At 36.3% G+C, this 19,887-nt stretch overlaps 1 protein-coding gene across 4 annotated transcripts in view; it reads left to right on the top strand.

Annotated features, from left to right (window-relative positions):
* The window catches only part of CCDC171 (coiled-coil domain containing 171), a 166,056-nt gene that overhangs the window by 129,571 nt on the left and 16,598 nt on the right, over positions 1-19,887 (top strand). For all 4 annotated transcript variants that reach the window (XM_050986505.1, XM_050986506.1, XM_018918358.3 and 1 more), the window contains one exon: positions 7,433-7,583. In XM_050986505.1, coding sequence (XP_050842462.1) covers positions 7,433-7,583 — 151 coding nt within the window. The remainder of the gene's footprint in view (positions 1-7,432; positions 7,584-19,887) is intronic.

The raw sequence follows: 19,887 nt of genomic DNA, 5'->3' as shown, positions 1-19,887 counted from the left end.
TCATATACTATGCTCAGCTTTCTGTGTGGAAAATAAAAAGTGGACACATTTCCCCCTTCTATACATATGTAAAATATTTAATTCACTTTGAAAATGTTTTAATATACAATTTAAAAGCTGCTTCTTGTGGCTAGAAGGGAATAATCTGTACCACTTCATAGCTCTAGTCGAAATATTTAAGGAAATGTCTATACTGAGCTCAGATTTTTTTCTCTTGCAGTCAGAGACAGGCTTTTCCTACAGCAGTTAAAACTAAATCAGTATTTTTTCACAAGTATATTTCTTTACTAAAAGTAATTGAAATTGCTCTTAGTTAAGAAAGCACTATTTAAAACCAATGAAAAATAATATTTTAATTTTCAGTAAACTACCATGTTGGCAAATAGTTGAATTAGCTACTTATGATGGACACTTTGTGGACAGCATTTCAAAGAGCAGAAGAGTTTTCAAATCTCATGTTTACCTCACATTTACATTCCATGTGAAGTTGTTTTAGATTTTTCTACTTTGTAATCTGGTAGCTTAACATCTGCTTCTGTCCCCTCCTTGAAATATTCTCCTACACATTCACCTATAGTAAATCAATAGTTTTTAGGCAATTAAGACTTAGTGTTTAGGGAACATTTATTTATAAAATTTTTTGTTTATATAAGATATCCATATGTAAGATATAAAGAATAATATGTTACTTTTAGGAATGAGAAAATTAGAAAGACTATGCTTTTTAAAATTTATTTTAGTAACATAATGGTTATGGGAAACAGAATTCAATACTTCAACATTTGTATGGTTTTTCTGGTTCCAAGATGTTACTTCAATAGGCAAAAGGCAATACCATCAAGATTCAGACAACTTGTACTTCATTTGACATTTCATCTGAATTTTGACGGATAGTTTTGCTCTCTTCTTTCTCCTCAAGACTGACTGTGTGATGGAATACCATTATGTTTTGTAGTAGCTGCATCCTGACTTTTCTGTAGTGACTGTTGCTGTTTGACTCTTCTCAGTGGTAATGCATTATGCTTGCATTAGGTAGATTTTGATGCTCACGTAAATATAGGCTTTCTAGTAGTGTCAGTGACTACCCTTCTCTCTCTCTTTCATTTCTGTCTAGAATATACACTGCAAAAGAAGCTGATATATACTGAAGACAGGATACCAGCCTGAAACTTCTTTAATTTCCATTTCTTTCTTACTAAAACCATTTCCTTGAAAAATTCTAACCTTTCCTCACAAACTTAAATATTAATTTTGAATCAAGACTGTAAGTGGCTGGGAAGACTGGTAGCATTTTCCCCATTTGTAGCTTAAACTACAGATTCTTTGGGGCGGGGATTGTTTCTCCTTTATGTTTTGCTTGCAACTATGCTTGATTTTGTGCAATAGACCGTGAGAATGGTCTTTGCATATAAACATTATTAGCCTATGAAAACCAGTATTTCCTTAATTTTGTTAAGTGACAATTTTCTTGCATAGTCCAGAGCTATTTCTAAATAGTCAAGGCTGCAGATAGCTAGCTTCTTTGCTGTAAAGTTCTCAGGATGCTTTCTGCCTGGTCATACCAATTAAACACATTTGTCTTAATTTATCAGTTTCTAAAAGATTGAGGTAATTTCTGAAAGTCTTACACTTTGTAATAATTTTCATGGCAATTGTTGTTATGCCCATCCACTGTGGCTTCCAGTAGAAGCACTTTCTCTTCCGTCACTGTCAATTTCAATGCTCCCTTTTCAATTTTCTTGTAGGAAGTCATGTCATTACCTCTTGGAGAGAATCTAGCCTTTTATTTAGAGCTTCATTCCTTTGGGCTATCTGCTGAGACCTACAGGGTAAAGTAATTGTTATTGAAGCGAAGGGGATAGAGTTAGGCCCTGTGTGTGGCACTGAGTCAGCTTTTGTTGGGGGAAAAAAAAAGTTGTAACAAAACTGACCTGCTTTTTGGCACATTTAAATTGTGCATGCCACGCTTGAATGGAACTGAACAAAAAGTTTAGTGTTGAAATGAGATACAAGGAGAATAGATCATTAAAGAAGTGCCAAACAGCTGCAAAAGTGCAATTTTGCTGAATGCAGTTTCCCTTGGGGTTTTTTTCCCCATTCCAGAGAAGCTGCTGTATTTATATCCTTCACTGATGCCACTAGATGTTTTGGACTGTGGGTCAAGGCAGCCACAATGGGTTTTCAAATGATGAAATGTATAGGGAAAATTTATTGCAATAGTTTCTTCTCAAAATATAGCTCTTTTAAAGATACAATAATTATCCTGAAATCTTATTTCTGAAAACAAAAAGTAATTGATGTCTGTTTGTTTTCTGGACTCATTTTAATGAATCTTATTTATGTTAGTTCAAAGCAAGGCAGTAATGACAGGCATACAGAACCCCTTCCGTGGAGTTTTGCTTTCACACCAGTTTTTTTTTTTTGCCAGAATTCCACTTCAGCCAAACTCTGTACCAGGAATGAAATTCTCAGTCTTTTAAGATTCTCACATGAGCAGTTTGTTAATTTAGTTAACCAGTGTTAATCTTTCATTCTTCTGAAGTTCATTCATTATTTCTTCCCTTCTTCGTTTTTTATCTTTTTGTATACGTAGTCCGGTGGTAATTTGCTATGTGCTAACACTGTGTTTAGCTGAATAATTCCTGAATGAGGAGCCCAGCAAACATGAATTTCAATTTTTCTGTACAGCTCTGGTTTTTAAAGTATGTTGTATAAAGTAGATGGTCTTGTTATTCTGACTGCTCCATCTGATGTTACAAAGTCAATGCTTATATTGTCAGGCTGTTAGTCTTTTTGTCACCTTTTAATAAGAATCATTTCAGCATAGTAAAGCTTCCTTAAGGTTTATTTCTTCTGAACATGAGATATGGTTCTAGGATAACAGCATGCCAAGTAAGTCCTGAGATAATGTAATAGCATTGATATGAAAATAAAGAAACTGATTTTTAAAAATTTAGTATTTTATTTGTAACTTTAGAATAGTGTAAAACTTTTTATGGAAATTCTCATTCACTACAATTTGTAAGTCATAATCAAAATAATTTTTTTTAACTCTGTTCTCAATAGCCAAACACTAAGCACAAGGGAGACAACATGTTTAGTATTTTAAGTGGGAATTTAAAAGGCCTTTTTTATAATGTATGATAAACACATTAACACTTTCATGAGCAGTCTTTTGCTAATTTGCATATGCTGATCTGCGTATTTCTTGTTGTATGTTTCTACTACAACTTCAATGAGAACAGCTAAAGTTTTAATAACCTTTAAATTTCAGAAATTACTTTTTAAAAAAGATTGGTTTTCTTTTTGTGTTTCCAATTTCTTGAAGATTGTTATGTAATTTGTCAGTATTAGCTATTTTTCACTTTAAGTAAAGTATTCCAGATAAGATAATACTTTTAAATAAAGTATGGCAGATTGAAGTCTTTCAGTCTTGTAGATTTACAAGCAGTAATACACGCAAATGCAGTTTTATTGCATCTATAGCACTATCCCCCTGAAAATTACTGGCTATAGAAATGGTGTACAGAACTACACAATGACTGGTTATTCAACAGTGTGTGCATGGACTGTTACAAAAAATGGGTTTACACGTCACCTGGAGAACTGTCCTAAGCTTAAGTGTTTTCAGTCCTTTTAAAGATTAATATGGGGAAAGAAAGCATGGTTTAAATGTTGCTCTTTTGCTCTGATGTTCACTGGTTTGTAGTTTACAAACAGCATCAACTTAGTTAATTTTATTTTTCTCTCAACTTTGGTTTCTCATCTTCACCGATCTGTAGCCAAAGCCAAAACTTTTAATGCATACCCTCATATTACAGATAAGACATCTCAGAAGAGATCATAAAGGCCTTCTTCCATTCAAAATCTTTAGAAGCCTTTTTTCTAATTGAGTAAAGATCTAAAGTTTAAAATACTTAGTTCCCTTATGGTATGACAAACACCTGATTTAAAAAAAAAATCTGATTTTGCTCTCAAAAGACGGTTAAAGTCTTAGGGACTCCTAAGACTCTCGCTCTTAAGGGTTTTCTGCATAGGGATACTGTTTTACAGCTATTGTTCAGTAGCTGTAAAAAAAGAGATTGTCAGAAGTATTTAGGATTAAAATAATCTGCCCACTGAAAGTTATACTTGAAAAGAGAATTTGGGCACTCCTGCACATTTTCTTGCTAGTCCAATAACTTTAGCCTAAAAGCATCTTTTTTCCATGCCAATTTTAAGAATACAGTTTTATCTTGTGAGTTCTAGCCAGTTATCTGGGAATTCATGCATCTGAAGTTTTCATGAAGCTGCCTGTGTCTTGTCTTAGTGCTGGAGCATGGGTCTTCTCTCACAGACACTTTTGAATTAAAAAAACTCCAACCATTTGCTTCTGCCAGATCAGTAGTATGTGATGTATGATGTTGATGTCATAAATAATATTGACATCCTCTACACATTGAAGCATTGAATGAAATGAAAAGAAAGAGATTGCTGTAAAAAAAACATTTAGCATCTGATTATTTCTTCTTTTTGTTTTTGATTATGGAGAAGCAATTATGTGCAATTTTTGCTCTAAAAATTTACAATCCTAGATAAATTTCAACCACTGGATTTGTGTTCAGTATCTAGGATGACTTTGTAATAATCACTGAATTAGGCTGAGGTTGGAAGGGACCTCTGATGGTCCTTTGGCCCAAGCCCCTTGCACAATCAGGGAGGAACACCTAGAGCCAGTAATGTTTAAAATCAGTATTCTTCAATTCCACTGTTTCTGTGGCCTCCTTAATTAAGTCTTCTCCCCACTAACTTTCCTACAATACTCATCTGTCTAAAAATGTTTTAGATTTTTGAAATGAGTTGCAATAGTATTGGTTCTTATAAGTCTGGGGATCACTAAGTCTTGCCTTTCTGAACAGAAGTCATTTTCTGGTGTGTGTTCTTGAAACATTTTATGTGTAACTGAAGAGAATTTTTTATTGCTTTATGGTCTTTTCTCAGTTTTAATGTCACACTATTACCAGTGCATTCAAAATGAGAAGTGCTTGCTTAGATGCAGACCATGCAGATGTGTATAAATGCCAAATTTTATGTTTTAAAAATTAGTCAGGAGTGTTGCTGAAACATCCTATTGTTATGTATACTTAAAAACTATATATACATCTTACTGCTATGTGTAGTTAAAAACAAAAGAAAGCACTTGTTAGTGGGAGTGGAAGAAATTTCTGCAGAGCCAGATTTGCATTCTGGGAAATTTTGTCATCTGACTTTCTTGATCACAGAACAGTTTCCAGAGCTGCAGATATATTTGTATCTGTAAAGTTCAAATAGGGATCTCATTTGAAGTTCTGAACTCCTATACAGATACATTTAAGGTGTAAGTGACAGATATTATAACTTGCATGTGGCCAGGTTCTGTGCCCATTCTTTGTTGTATCAGGCTTTCCAGTAAGTGAAACTTTTGTATTGTTGAAGAGAGATCTCTCAATCTGTGACTGACATAAGTTTCTTAAAATCATTTGTGCCTTCAACTGACACATCTGAAAACCCAATATACTTGCCCTTCCCCAGATAGCATTTAGAATAAGTATTCTTCATACTCGTGCTGCCCCTGGAAGATCCAAAAATAATGTTTGTCCTAAACTTTTCCTGAGCAAGAAAGGCCTAAACTAACCCAGACTCTTTGCTAGGGAGTTGGGATATACTGGAAGGAATGTGTACATAGGGGTGCATAAATGCCACATTCCACGTTCGTAAGGAACCATTAGTAACTGCAAAACTACTTTCTTCTGGATGAAAAAGAAATCCAAGTTATTTTTAAAAATTGCTATGTGTAAAAATAAAAGTTTGTGAATACATTTTCCCTAGATTTAAAATTTTCAAATTCATTAAATGAGAGAACAAATTAAATATCTGTGTAGGTCAACAAGGAATTAAAAAATGCCATTTCAGATAACTGCATGGTCTTAGAGTACCTGTGGAGATGTAGGATGAAGCTGTATGGGTTAGTGGCTTCACTAGCTTTGTAGGAGCAGAGGTAAAAGGAAGTTAAAGAAATGTCTCTACATTCAAGTTCAGTGAAACCTTTAAATATCATGTGTGAAAGGAACACATGAGTTTCTTTCTATGAGATTTGAGACACAGCTTGTTATGCAATGGTATAAATCCTTTTTTATGGGTCACAGGCCCAAGTAATAGTCCTATTTCAACATGTCTGATTTTTAATATGTGGGCTGTTGCCATTTGAAGACTCTCAGGCAGTGTTATGTGGAGTGAGATATATCCCCATTTCTTCTCGGTATTGTTTCTGAATAGGTTCAGCATTTTAGTCATGTGAATGTGAAATAAAAAAAAATTAAAAGCAAGATTATAGCTTACAGTGGCAGGCTTACAGAGCTATGTGAATACACTATCAGGGTTAGAACTATAGTATTTAAAACATTTTGGATATTTTTTTCTGATAAGAAAAGATATGTTGGTGTTGACTTGCCATGGCAGTTTTCTATACTTCACAATAAAATAATCTGATTGATTGGTTACCTGTATTCTGAAAAGCAGCAGTGTGTTTGAGAACAAAGAAAGGAAAAGAAAGGAAAACAGTTAAAACCTTACTGAATGTCTGGCTGTGGTACTGCAGTTTATAAGTCTTTACTACAGACATATTCAGTTGGCTAATTTCATTTTATCTGTTATATGTTCTTAGAGTTGCAACTTGCTGTGGCTCATTTCAAAGGGGAAAACTGTAACTTACAAAATGTGATTAACCAGTTTTAAAGAAGACCAATAATCTCAAAAGTGTTAGACTGTTTAGAATATATAAAGTTATCACTAATGTCAAATCATTTGTTCTCTCTTGTGCAGCTAACTTTATTATCAGTCTGATCGATATTACATGACTGGGACATTCTTACACTATATACATGAAAACAATTTTATTTTCCCAGCTATTCTGTAATCAGATTATTTGCTTTCAGAGATCTGTAGCTTTAACATATTTCTTTTGTTTCTGACAAATTAATTTTCTTAATTAATTAAGTAATTAATTAATTTTCTTAATTAATTACTCATTTTGAAAGTATGAAAAATCACCTAAAATTGTGTAGTGATTCTTTATAAACATAAATTAAATGTTCACTGAGTTTTGTAGTTAAATAAAATAAAAAATGGTATCAACTGTTCAATGTAGTACTGAATGTTTGAAAATAGCTCACTTTGTAATTGGGGTGCAGTCATTTGCTTTTTCTCAAAGCTATCAATATTTCCGATTTTTGAAGAAGTACAAAATCTTATATAATACCTTTGGTTAAGTCTTTACTTACAACCCAAATGCCTGGTTTACAACTTTTGTTTGATTTTTCCAATTAATAAAAATTAGATGTTTTGTAATGAGGTATGCTACTTGGCATTTAAGTGTAGCTTGTCTGGCACTAAAGATTTGCTTTACTTTTTAAAGGCTGTGATTCAAAGTTTCATGGAAGTCTACCAACTTGCAGTTTCCAGAGTTGAAATATTAGTGAGAGAAACAGAATCTTTTCAGCTTGATGTTGCAGTCCTAAAGTCCAGGCTCCAAACAGCTAGTCTTCATAAAAGTGACTTTACAAATGGTAAGTCTGCTTTTCAAGCAATTTTTGTCTTTTTAATGTGACTTCTTATCCAGCATCTCCCTTCATGCTATATAGTTTCTGTAGGGGAAATACAGTAATATTTATCTATAAACCTAATAGAGCAATAAAACCAGTGTCAATAGAAACTTTTTCTGAAGAGAAAATGAATGGTAAAAGTTAACACAGGGTTTAATTTTTACTACTGTATCTTCTACAAGGACCTGTTCACATGCTGGAAAAGTACACATTGTGAATTTTACCAGTACAGTAAATAGCTGAACTTTGGACCTGAAGAATTTTACATCTAGAGATGTTGTATGTTAAACCAGAATATTATTAGCTTCATGTAATCAAAGTGTTTCTTAGGAGATCTGAATTATTTTTAGGCAATTGTGGTTATGAATAATACTTCTCAGTAAACTTACAAAGTTAATTTCAGGAATAATTTCTGGTCTAAAAATACTGTTGCTCACAAAGTGCTTGGATTTGCTTAAGGATAATAAGGTGGGTCTTCAGATTTGAGATCTCTCTCTAGGGGAATTACTAAATGCAGATTAATTTGTGTCACACAGGCCAGAGGCCAGGCACATAAACTGTCATAAATATGTAGCCAAGTATCTCTAGAATGACACTATGTAGGATGTGCAACTTACTCAGTGTATTTCTCCCCCATCTCTTCTTTGTTTTCCACAGAGGATAAATGAAAAGGATTTGGAGTTAATTTTATTGGTGGTGGTTGTTGTTGTTGTTCTTCTTCCCTTCCTACTGTCTTTTCTTTTTAGTCTTGTGTAGTAAATGGCCATAAAGAAAATGAGTATTATGTGTCTTTCTTTTTGAAACAGAAAATCTGTAAGAAAAGAGCTGTCACAATGCAAATGACACAAACACGGTAGTAAACATATATTCAAAGGCTGTGACTATGGCTTTGGCTTTGGTTGTTTCCAACAGAATTATATTAATTTCTCATCCTACTTCTAACAGCACAATGAGAAATTAATGTAAATATAAACTATATTAATCAGTGCTGAATTTGAGTTTTAACATTTTGAGGTGACAATTGTTGAATGAAAAGTTTGTTTATTTCTGATTACACAATCTTTCTAAGAAATGGAATTACTTCACTGAAATTGCTTTTTTCCTCTTCCAACCAGACTCTTTTGATGTGTTCTGCTATGTTTATGTGTGTCCTGCTGAGCCTGTGCCCAATGTAATTGGACTTCTCTTTTGCCTGTTATGGTTGTTTTTGTTGTTTAAATCAAGATGTCCACGTGTTTACCAATGATTGGGAAGTCTGCCAAACTTGCAGCAAGGTTTGCATTCATTTCCACTGAGAGAGCTTTTAACAAAGATTATGCTAGTCCTGTCTATGCTTGTCCTGTCCTGCATAGTATCAGGTTATGCAGTGGCCTGATACTTTACAGTGAAAACCAGCTCTCCAATATTTGTGTAAATGCAGTGTTTTTAAGTAGTTTGTATCTGCATGCAATGTCAATGTAAGGATGATATTATTTGCATTGTGGAGGGATCTCTTAGCCCACTGGAGAGAACAGTAGTTCTTCCTTTAGATGAAGTTTAATTTGAATCTAGGCCTAAGCATTAATATGAAATGTTTTAAAATTTTAATGTAAAAGTGAAAACATTCAGAATCAGAGTCTCAAGTTGCCATGAAAAAGTGATTATGGTATATTTTATAGTATCTGGGTTTTCTGTAAATTTGTCCCTAATATTTGTAAAAGTTGCATTAAGCATGAATTTTAATAACTTCAGGCATCACAGGTTTGCAGTTTGACTTAGATTTTAAATGTTCTAGCTGATACTGTTTTGGTTTGATTTTGAGGAAGAAGTTCTGCCCTGAATTGCTTTCTCTAGTAAAATAGTAGAACAGATTTTTTTTTTGCTTATTTTAAATGAAAGGGAGCAATGACTTCTTGTGTACATATTTGGTTTCAAAATTAGGCTAACTTTGTCAGTTTTAATTCACTGTCTTTAATCATATATCCATTGCAGATAAAATTTTACATGGAGGTGGCAAACACAGCACTTGGACTGTATTGGTTGCAGGCCTTCATATGACATATGTTTGTGCTTCCTGAAGAGTAACTACTGCTCAGTGCTGAAGTACATTTTTTAAGTCTTTCAGTTGTTGACTCTTACCTTATCAAATTGGGGGTTTATCTCACATGTTGTGGCTGTTTCTTGATGTCTTTTATACTAGTTGCTTAAGGATCTTGCCCTGCCTTGCATTGCATGCAAGTTTGGTCTATTCATGAGTATTGATATTTTCCATGTTTATTGCTTTCCTAATTGACCTGTTTCTACTGAAATTTCATAACTATGTCACCTTTCTTTCCATTCACACCACTTCTCTCTTCTGCTGCTTTGGGTTTTGCTAATAATTTTAAAAACAAAACTGATGCCATGAGGCAAAATTGGTGATTTTATCTCCTCATCTCTTATCTCAGACTCTGAATTGACATCTCCATCCTCCAGTCCATTTCTAGCCCAAGTACTTTCCTTCTAGTCAATAGAGTTTAGATTCTGAGATTGCCATATGCGGTCATGCTAATGCCAACAGAGAGGAACAAGAAGAGATATGATTGTGATGGACAGAGGTGAGATGAAAACTGGAAACACTGCATATAGAGAAGAGAATTATGTGGGGAGAAGTGAAGTCAGTGGCAGAATGTCTCTGTAGTCTTCATTAGTGCCCAGCTTCTTGTGTCGTACTTGTCTCTGATGATTTCTGATGATTCTTACTCTGTGAAAAGAAAGGCCTTGTGCATTTTTAAATCTTGCAACTCTTTAAAATTCTGTATGGTTGAAAAACAGCTTGAGTTTTCTACCTGTCTTCCTTTCTTCTTCTTTTCTTCTTTCTGCTCCCCCTCCCTTCTTCCTCCCCCTCCCTTCTTCCCCCCCCCTTTTTTTTATATTGTTCTCTATTCCTGTATCTCTTTTGTCTTGGCTGGGAGGATTCTTGGTGGCTGGTTTTGGTTTTTTTAACTTCTTCTGATTTTTTTTCTTTACCACCTGCTTCTGAAAATTCCCTTACATTTCTAAAACACCCTTTTTTTGTCCTTCTATTAGGAAAATATCAACATTTTGTAATAGTCCTTCCTGCCTATTTCTTGTTCAGCAACATGCAGTAATATAAATATCATGAAGTGGACTGTGCTGAATTCTGCTGCTTTTATTAATTTTTATTCTTCTTCAGATACATTAGTTTATTATTATACTTGCACATTCTTTCAGAGTTGCAGTAATAAGTAGACCTTGAACTGAGAGCTTAGAAGTGCTTTATTGTGCAGTAGTATAGTCATAGGCAGTTTCTTTGTGGTTGCTGCATGGCAGTGTATCATCATATTTAGTCACATGGCAAGTATTTGAATCCATGGTGTGCAAGGGGTTTTTGCTGCAAGTGGAGAATACTCCACTTGCAGAGTGTGGATGCAGTGACAATCTCTTTTCCAGGGTGACTGTACACATAGGAGGAACAGTGAACAAAATTCAGTTCATTTTAAAATACTTTCAGAAAGTCTTGTAGCTTCCAGCCCTAAAGTTTTATACCTGATGTCAGTACTTGAGTCAGAAGTTTAAGAATGTAAAATAATCTGGTATCAGTTCTGGTAAACAAAAGAAGTCACTTTTGTGCTTCTTGTCAGGTGCGTCTCTGAACCTGCATGTGCAATGATCTTTTTCTGTTTTCACCTTAGAATCAAAGGAGAATAAAAAATGAAGAGGAAAATACAGTAATTTCTAAAGATTATGAAGACAGAAAAGCTTTGCGTGTACTAGAGAATTGGAAAATGAGGGACTCAAAAAGACAACTTTATCTGAAAGGGGGAGAAAGTGAGTTTCAGATGGATGGGAGGGCTGAAGTAAAGAGGTCTGTAAATGTACCAGAATTCTCTAAATGTGAAAACAACGGTTGTCTTTTGATGCTTCTCCTAGTTGAGATAAAAGTAAAGTCACTCACTGGTTTAATGTGGCTATATTTTTGTGTCATATCTTTTTCACCACAGTTGTGTTTGTTTCTATCCTCTGTCTAGAAATGTCTAGTGATATCACTTAAAGTATTGAAAATACAGAAGTGATGCCTTTTGTTGAGGTGAGAGAAGCAAGCAGCATGATCTTTTGTATGAATAGTATGTATTTGTTTTTGAGATCCTAGTGATTGACATATCATTTCATACTCCTTCCCACCAGCAGTGCAAGGAGACAGGGCATGGGGGTTTGGTCAGTTTGTCACCCAGGATCTTCCACTGCTGAGGCAGAGTCCTTCCCCTGCTGCACCATGGGGTCCCTCCCACAGGAGAAAGTTCTCCATGCACTTGTTCAGCATGGCTCCAATCTCACAAGCAGCAGCCCTATCAAAGCTGCTGCAATGTGAGTCCCTCCCACAGGCACACAGTCCTCCCAAAACTGCGGCATGCACCCTCCTCGGGTGCACTCCTCCAAGGACAGGCTGCTCCACCCTGGAAGCAGGGGCACCCTCTGTCCACTGGGTATCCCACTGGATCACAGCCTCCTCCAGACATCCACCTGCTGCAGTGTGGGCACCTCCCCCACAGGCTGTGGTGGATCTCTGCATCCCCATGGATCCCCATGGACTGTGGGTGGATCTCTGCATCCCCGTGGATCCTCATGGGCTGTGGTGGATCTCTGCATCCCCATGGATCCCCATGGGCTGTGGGTGGATCTCTGCATCTCCGTGGATCCCCATGGACTGTGGGTGGATCTCTGCATCCCCGTGGATCCTCATGGGCTGTGGTGGATCTCTGCATCCCCATGGATCCCCATGGGCTGTGGGTGGATCTCTGCATCCCCATGGATCCCCATGAGCTGTGGGTGGATCTCTGCATGGGATCCACCCCATGAGCTGTGGGTGGATCTCTGCGTCCCCATGGATCCCCAAGGGCTGCAGAGGCACAGCTGCTTTACCACAGTCTCACCATTGCCTGCGGAGGAATCTCGGCTCTGGCGCCTGGAGGTCCTCCTGCCCCTCCTTCTGCACAGACCTTGGTGTCTCCATGTTTTTTCCCTCACATGTTCTCATCTTCTTCTTTTCTCTGGCTAGGAAAAAACTGCACCCCGCTTTGTTTTCTTCGTAAATATGTTATCACAGAAGTGTTACCAACCACTCTCATTGGGCCCTGTTTTGGCCAGCACCGTGTCCATCTTCAGAGCCATCAGGGATTGGCTCTGCTGGATATGGTGGAAGCTTCAGCAGCTTCTTACAGGAGCTTCTCTCTGTGCCCCCCCCCCCCCCACTACCAAAAACCAGGCTGTGGTAAACCAACACAGTCTCCTTGGCTTTTTCACTACCTCACCTAGTCTTATGCACATTTGAATTTGTTTCAGGAAAGATTTGGAGATACTGGTTTTTAAATTGCCTTACAGAAAGTAATTAGACTTGCTGTTTTTGTTACTCTCTGAGTTGATGTGTTTTCCTGGAAATAGTCTTGGGCAGAATTCAGTAAATATGGGCGTCAATAGCCATAACTTTGCTCAGTATTGTTACTTACCAGTGTTAAGTTGCTGTGGAATGTTCCTTAAGTGATAGTAAGTAAAGAAAAATATGACAGGCCCACAAGGAAAATCCCAACTATTGAGATGTTCATAAACATGAAAGTGTGGAGATATCAGAAAAGTGAAAATAGAAAACTGTTCATAAGATTTACGAAGTTTAATGTCTCTGTAAGACTGAATCCACCAATAATATCTTCCTAAAATTCTGTTTTTATTGAAATATTTGCATTTCTTTCCTGACTTTAAGTAATTGGGCTTCACTTTGTAAGAAATGACTCTCACTTTCAAAGGTTTAATAAACCTTAAAAAATACAGCAAAGAACTGAATATGGAAAAAGGACAGCATGCTGGGAGTTGGTGACTGGCTGCTACGAACTCGCTCATAAAAATGGCTGCTTTGCCTTTTATATCCCTGGGGGTTGCGTCAGGCAGTGCTGACCCCTCCTAAAATCTGTCAGTCAGGTCTTCTTCACCATCCTTTGGGGGAGACTTTCTTGTAACTTCATTGGAGGTCAGGTGTTGTCATGCTATGTCCCCCTTTCCCCATTCCCAATTGCCTCATGCAAGGGGCTCAGGTACATGCCTTCTCTCCACATGTTCTGCACAACCCAGGCTGCCTGGTGGCAGCAATGCAGAGAGGGTGAAAGGGCACTATAGAGAGAACAGAGGACATCTAAACAACGAACCAGAATAACATAACTATACATCAATAAATCTTCTATAAACATACACACAATATTCATTCATCTCTTAATTGCAAGTGGCAATCATCCCTTTACTCATCTATAACAACTTGCCAGCCTTACTGCATAGCCAAGGAATGCACATACCCTAATGCAAATGATCACCTGGTCACCTGGTATTGCTTACACAAGTAATAGTTGTAACTAAACAGTATAAATTATATAGTTTAAAATAATACTAGTACTACTAATAACAACAAGAGCAACAACAACAACCTATATATAACTCACATTCTGCAACTTAGGGTAATGTTGTAAAAAGCAGTTACAGTATTCCAACAACACGTTTGCTATTTTGTAAAGAATACTTCCTTTTCTATGCAAAATTTTTTTTGATACTCAGTATTCTAGGTGCATGAACTTTAAACTTGTCAGAGTACTATATTTGAAAATTATAGTAATTTGATTAAAATGTTGCCTATAAGGCAAAAGGTTCAGTTAATAGAATCCATATGTAATTAAAGTGCAGAACCAAATGTAATCAGACCCCAGTGACTGGTGCCTTCATATTGATAGTTTTACAGTGGCCTCTGGGGTTGAAAGTTTATGTTACAGCTACCAATGTAGCTGTGCTCCAGAAAAAAAACAAGACAGTGTAGCTGTTGAAGCAGGTATGACAACGTCCCAAACTGATAATCATACAACAAAAGTAGTTAATAGTCTGAATTTTGGGGCTTTTTTCCACTTGGCACGTGGAAGAAGCACAAGACTGCTGTATTGTACTAGTCAAAGAGTTGCATTCTGCAGCAGCACTGCTATGTAAACATTCCTAAATGAGGGAAGTATGTCCAATGAGAGCAAGTAACAGTGCATTTTTAAAAATAATATAGTTGCTTAATTTGTGTGAATTAATGTTTGAATCATCTGAAAGTTATAGACACAACACTATGTACCAAGCCACAAAAGAAGTTTAAAAAAATTTCCTGAACTTTAGAAAAAAAATAAAATATTTTCTCTGGACAGTTTTAAGAGTTGACATCCTGTGTTAGAGTTCTCTAATCATCACCAGCACAATTTACAATCAGAACACACAGAGAGCCAGTTCAGACCAGCTCATCTGTTGACTTTGGCAGAAGCCCTTAATCTCACTGTGTGTAGCTGCCACTTGAGAGCTGGGGACTCGGCAGAGAGCCGAAGCAGGGTGGGATGCAGGGTTGGTCAAGGCATGAACACATAGGCCTGCTTCATTTCAACAGCCGTACACTGCTTTTTTTTATACTCTTTTCATTTTACAGCCTTTTTTAAAAAAAACCTGAAATTAAATGAGGACCTCTCATGAGCCACTGCGCTCCAGGCATAAGAAATTGTAATGTCTGGCTTCCAGAAACTGTCCCGTCAAAATGTGCTTCTGATTAGGTGGCTTAATTACAGCTGTGAAAACAATGTTGATTTAGGCCTCAAGATTCCAGTGCATGTCAGCCGTTATTAGCTAGCCTTGGACTGAAGCCACCATTTTAAAACTCTGTACCACTAAAGTCACACACTGCCTGACAACTTTTTATTTAGGCAGAAATGTTGCCAGAAGCAACACATTTTATGCAAAATATTTTTCATTGCGCAAATTTCAAATGTGACACAGTTGATGGACATAAAATAGGTAGTTATGGGTGGACCTCACCAAGTCCAAAAGCTAACTTTTGCAAAGAAACCCCTACCCCAACACATCCTTCTCCCCCATTTCAAAGAGTTTTTTCTGAAGTTTGACTGACATAATGCTTAATTTTAATTCCTTTAATTCAGTTTTATTCCAAATCCAGCATGTTGGTTTAACCACCCAATTTTATTGCATCTAAATTTTCCTGACAGTTTCATTTGCTGTTGGGAAATAAAATTGCCATTTTTGCAACATGGGAAATAATGGCTAGTTTCAAAACCAATATGTTTGAAACTTCCTTTGCCTGGAGCAGGTTAAGGCACACACTCAATTTACTTTAGGGGAAAAAAGCTCATTAAATAGTTTTTAATATTTTAATATAATTTAAATAACTGCTTTCACAGTGGGAAGGCTTATTAGGCCCATGTATTTACACCTGCAGAGAGGTAAATGTTTGGGTAATTAGGTGGTTTCCAATAATTCAGTTGAAAAACTAAAAGTTGAGGGTTAATACTGTAAACACTGTAGATGGACAGAAAGAGAGCTGCATTTAAACATTACATTTCCACTTTTAGCATTTTACTTTCAAGTGCTTAAGGAAGAGGCTTAAGTGGGGTTGGTTTGGGTTTTGTGGGATTTTTTTTTTGTTGTTTTGGTTTGTTTTAGTTTGTTTTTTTTCCTTTGTTTGGTCTGTTCTTCAGCTCTCCTTAATGACATGAATTGGCTAAGGAATGTGAGAGAATGTGTGTGGGTGTTAACTCTCAGCAGAGGTCGGTACTTTGGAAAAGTAAGATCTACATTCTCACTTCACTGTTGCTATGAAATTACAAATGTCCATGCTGTGTGGTTTAATGGAAACCATGAAGTTCCTAAATGACCGCAGGTTTGTTCCGCTGTTAAGCACAAAACAAATCTTTCAAGTCATTGGCGAAGTCACAAAAAAGGAGGGTCGTGTTTTCAGGAAGGTAATCTCCTTTCCTTTTTTTTCCCTTCATGGTTTGCATTTCTATGGCATTAGAAATGTGTTCCTAGTGAGGTACTGGAACGACCAGCTCACAAACAAGACTCCTCAGTTCCCAGGACTAAAAACAAGACACTTGGAAGCTAAAGCTGTATTCATCTCTTACCCTAAATACAGGCCAGTGCAACAATAGTACCTTCAGGAATGACTAATTGGAATTTTTCGAGAAATTAATGATTTGGATAAGGAAGCAAGTCTAAAGTGTAGGTTCAAGTTTGTCCTGTAAAAAAATCATCATGCATTCATTTTCTGCCTGCAGCAGATTAGTGGAGAGCAAGACAGTGTATGCCTACACTTTATTTTGTTCAGTTTTCAGAGGAATACTGGAATGAGGTAGTCTTCTATTTTCTTTGCAAATACTAGGTGGGGTTTCCTGAAACAGAATGTTTCAGAAATGCCCCAGTTGCTGTGGAGAGCAACTGTAAGTCAGGAGACAAGCATGTGATGACTTTTTTCTTTTTAGATACCTTTACTACTCTTTTGAAATGTGTTTCATTGGAAATACGCAATGAGTTTTATTCATCAGCCACATACATTTGCTTCCTGTTGGCTACACACTGCTGTTTCTTTTGCCTTCTTCCCACATCTATAAAAGGAGCATTTCCAGGACATCAAATTAAAAGGAAAATTCATATATTATTACATATATTGTTAATGCTGCAGTAGAAATGAAAGTATTGGGAGTGCTAGACAGGCTGTTATTCTGAGAACTGGATATTGTAGACCAGGACATTTAACCCTGGGAAAAAGTTTTTACAAAAGAACAGAGCCAACGACACCATTTTACCGTCTTTATAGAAGAAAAAGAATATTCTCTACAAAGGCAGACAAATTCACTTCTTTCCAGACTCAAGGACTTTTACTCAGGCCAGAAGGTGCTTCCTCCTCCCTTTTGAAGAAGTTATTTCAAGAAAGAGAGCCGGGAAGCTTCTATTATTCCCTGCTAAACTGTGGGTTAAACATAAAGGGAATGTCTGTTTGTTCTGAGACTCTGAATTTGCTGAGAAATTTTTGGAGGGGATTAAAGCATAGCTGTGCCTGAATGAGTCTAGCATAGATGCTTAAATGGTGAGTGAATCCATGCAATCCAGTCTGTCATCTTTCTGATATTTTCTTGACATTTTAAATTTAAATCCTACAAGTTATACTGTTGTGAATAATTATTTTCTTGTTTTCACACCTGTTTGGTTTTATGTTCCAAGCTAAGTATTTAAAGCACTGTTTATAAGGAGAAAATTCAGTGCTGATCTTCAGATATTAACTTTGATAAAGAGTGCAAGATGTGTAGATGCACCCTGTGGGTTCACTTGATCAGGATGATAGATAATAGAAGGACAATTTTTGTTGTCTTTTTGCTGTTCCTGTTTACTTTATACTACTAGCTCACTGCCTAGATCACAGGGGAGAAAAAGATTAGAGTATGACCTAGGGCAGTGTTGCCAGGAGCCTGTCTCTTTCTCAGCTAGCCTCAGAAATGCATGTATGTGCAGCATGCGCCTGTAAAATAGTATGGCTATTATTACATGCACCTATTAAGAAAAATAATAATTAAATTTAAAAACATACATATGTACACACACACACAGACATACATACAATCTTTAAGTTTTGTAAAGGAAAATCTCATGTTAAGAGGTTCATGTTTCCCTCTGGATGGCAGAGAGGGAGTCATAGTCCCACCACCAGATTATTTGGTGCCAGCTAGCAGTCAGCCTTCCCTCCACAGGACACAACTGTATTTGATGCTCTGTCTCCTCTTAGTTTCTTCTTCTGGTGCAGTCTATACTGGGGGTAAGATCATGGGAGCACAAGGAGCACAAGTATTGTCTCTATTGTCCCCCAGCAGATTTTACTGTCAGACCTAACCTCACTAGTCCACACAGGGGAGGGTGGATCCTCTTTAGGCCAAAGAGAGAAAGTGAGTGGGGTAAAGAAGGGTAGATGCAAACCACAGCAGTCAACTTTATTTTGCACCTTTCTAAAATTTCTGAAATTGTTTTCCTCTTGGCTTGTTAATGCTCTTTCCCCCTGCCTTCTCCTATAATTGTGCATGTTTCTATCCTTTTCAACTGTGAAAAAAACCTTTGCATTCCTTTCTGTGACATGTTTGCAGCAGAGTAACATATTTCTTGACAAAATAAATATATTTGCCTGCTTCCATTTGCTTGCATTTTGTACTTTAACCATAAAAGTTAATGTGACAAATGAAGAAAAACCAAACTTTTGAAATATATTAGATAGTACAACTCGCAGAGATACACAGGAAATTCAGTTAGTGCACAAAGCATAATATTGTTCTTAACACATAATTTTATTCCTTTAATGTTAGCATGATTTAAGGGAATACAGACAGCAAGTTACATCTTCGTCTTTCTTTTTGTTGAGTCTTACATATTTAAGACACACTGTTTAATATTTACCCATTAGATGTTTATTTATTTATTTATTTATTTATTGTTGTTTCTAAGTTATGTATAAAAATTTTTAATTGAATTCTGTGAAACCCACATTATGTAGAGAAGGCACAGTTTTTATAGTTGATCATCATGAGGACCTGTTTTCTCCAGAGACTGAACTCTGTGGAGAAGTTTGACCTGTTCAATAAACTAATCATTGAACAGATTTTTAAAATGGGAAATGGGCACTCCATAGGGTAAAGAGCTTTACTGTCAGCTAAAAGGTTGTTATTATGATTTGTTATGATTATGATCTTGATTATTCAAATAACATTTGTTTTCTTCAGTTTATTTAACAGTCCAGTTGAAGAAATTGATTGAGAAAGAAATGTACTTCTTAAACTGTAATTTCACTTCCCTATTTTACAAGAATTTGGGGTGGTTTTTTTTTCCTTCCTTGTGGTGGAAGGGAGGGTATCTTTAAAATGAACAGTGAATAATAAAATTTACTAAAAATATCATCACAAATAGTGTGGTTAATTGCCAGCAGTGTTTCCCTGATATATGTGATATTAGGAATGCAGTGACGTTATGAAGATGCAATGATTCCATTTCATGCTTTTCAGATGGTGTAACTTCTTGAATTCGTAAAAGAATTCCTATTTTCAGATAAGCCTATAGAAATCTTAAAACCACACTAATTTAAGACACCATGCCTTTGGATCTGGGTCTCAACTGAAGTTTGCCATAAACTCATAGATGACTCAGTAAATGTTTCCACAAAGCTGACATTGCAATACTTACCTGTCTTAAATTTGTGTATTCAGCAGTACTTTGAAAGACTTTTATCTAGGTAATGAAGATGATTTGGCATATAGAGTCTCTGAAGGCCAGAACCACAATAATGAAATAATTCACTAATTTTTCAACTTTTGTTAGTACTGAGGGTCTCCTTTGATCACAGAAGGGTCTCCTTTGATCACATCATCTTGTATGGTGCTTATATGCTTATGGTCAGGGGCCT

The sequence above is a fragment of the Serinus canaria genome, chromosome Z, assembly GCF_022539315.1.
Source record: "Serinus canaria isolate serCan28SL12 chromosome Z, serCan2020, whole genome shotgun sequence".
Lineage (NCBI taxonomy): Eukaryota > Metazoa > Chordata > Aves > Passeriformes > Fringillidae > Serinus > Serinus canaria.
Note: the sequence above shows the minus strand (reverse complement) of the source record. Positions and strands in the feature narration are given on the sequence as shown.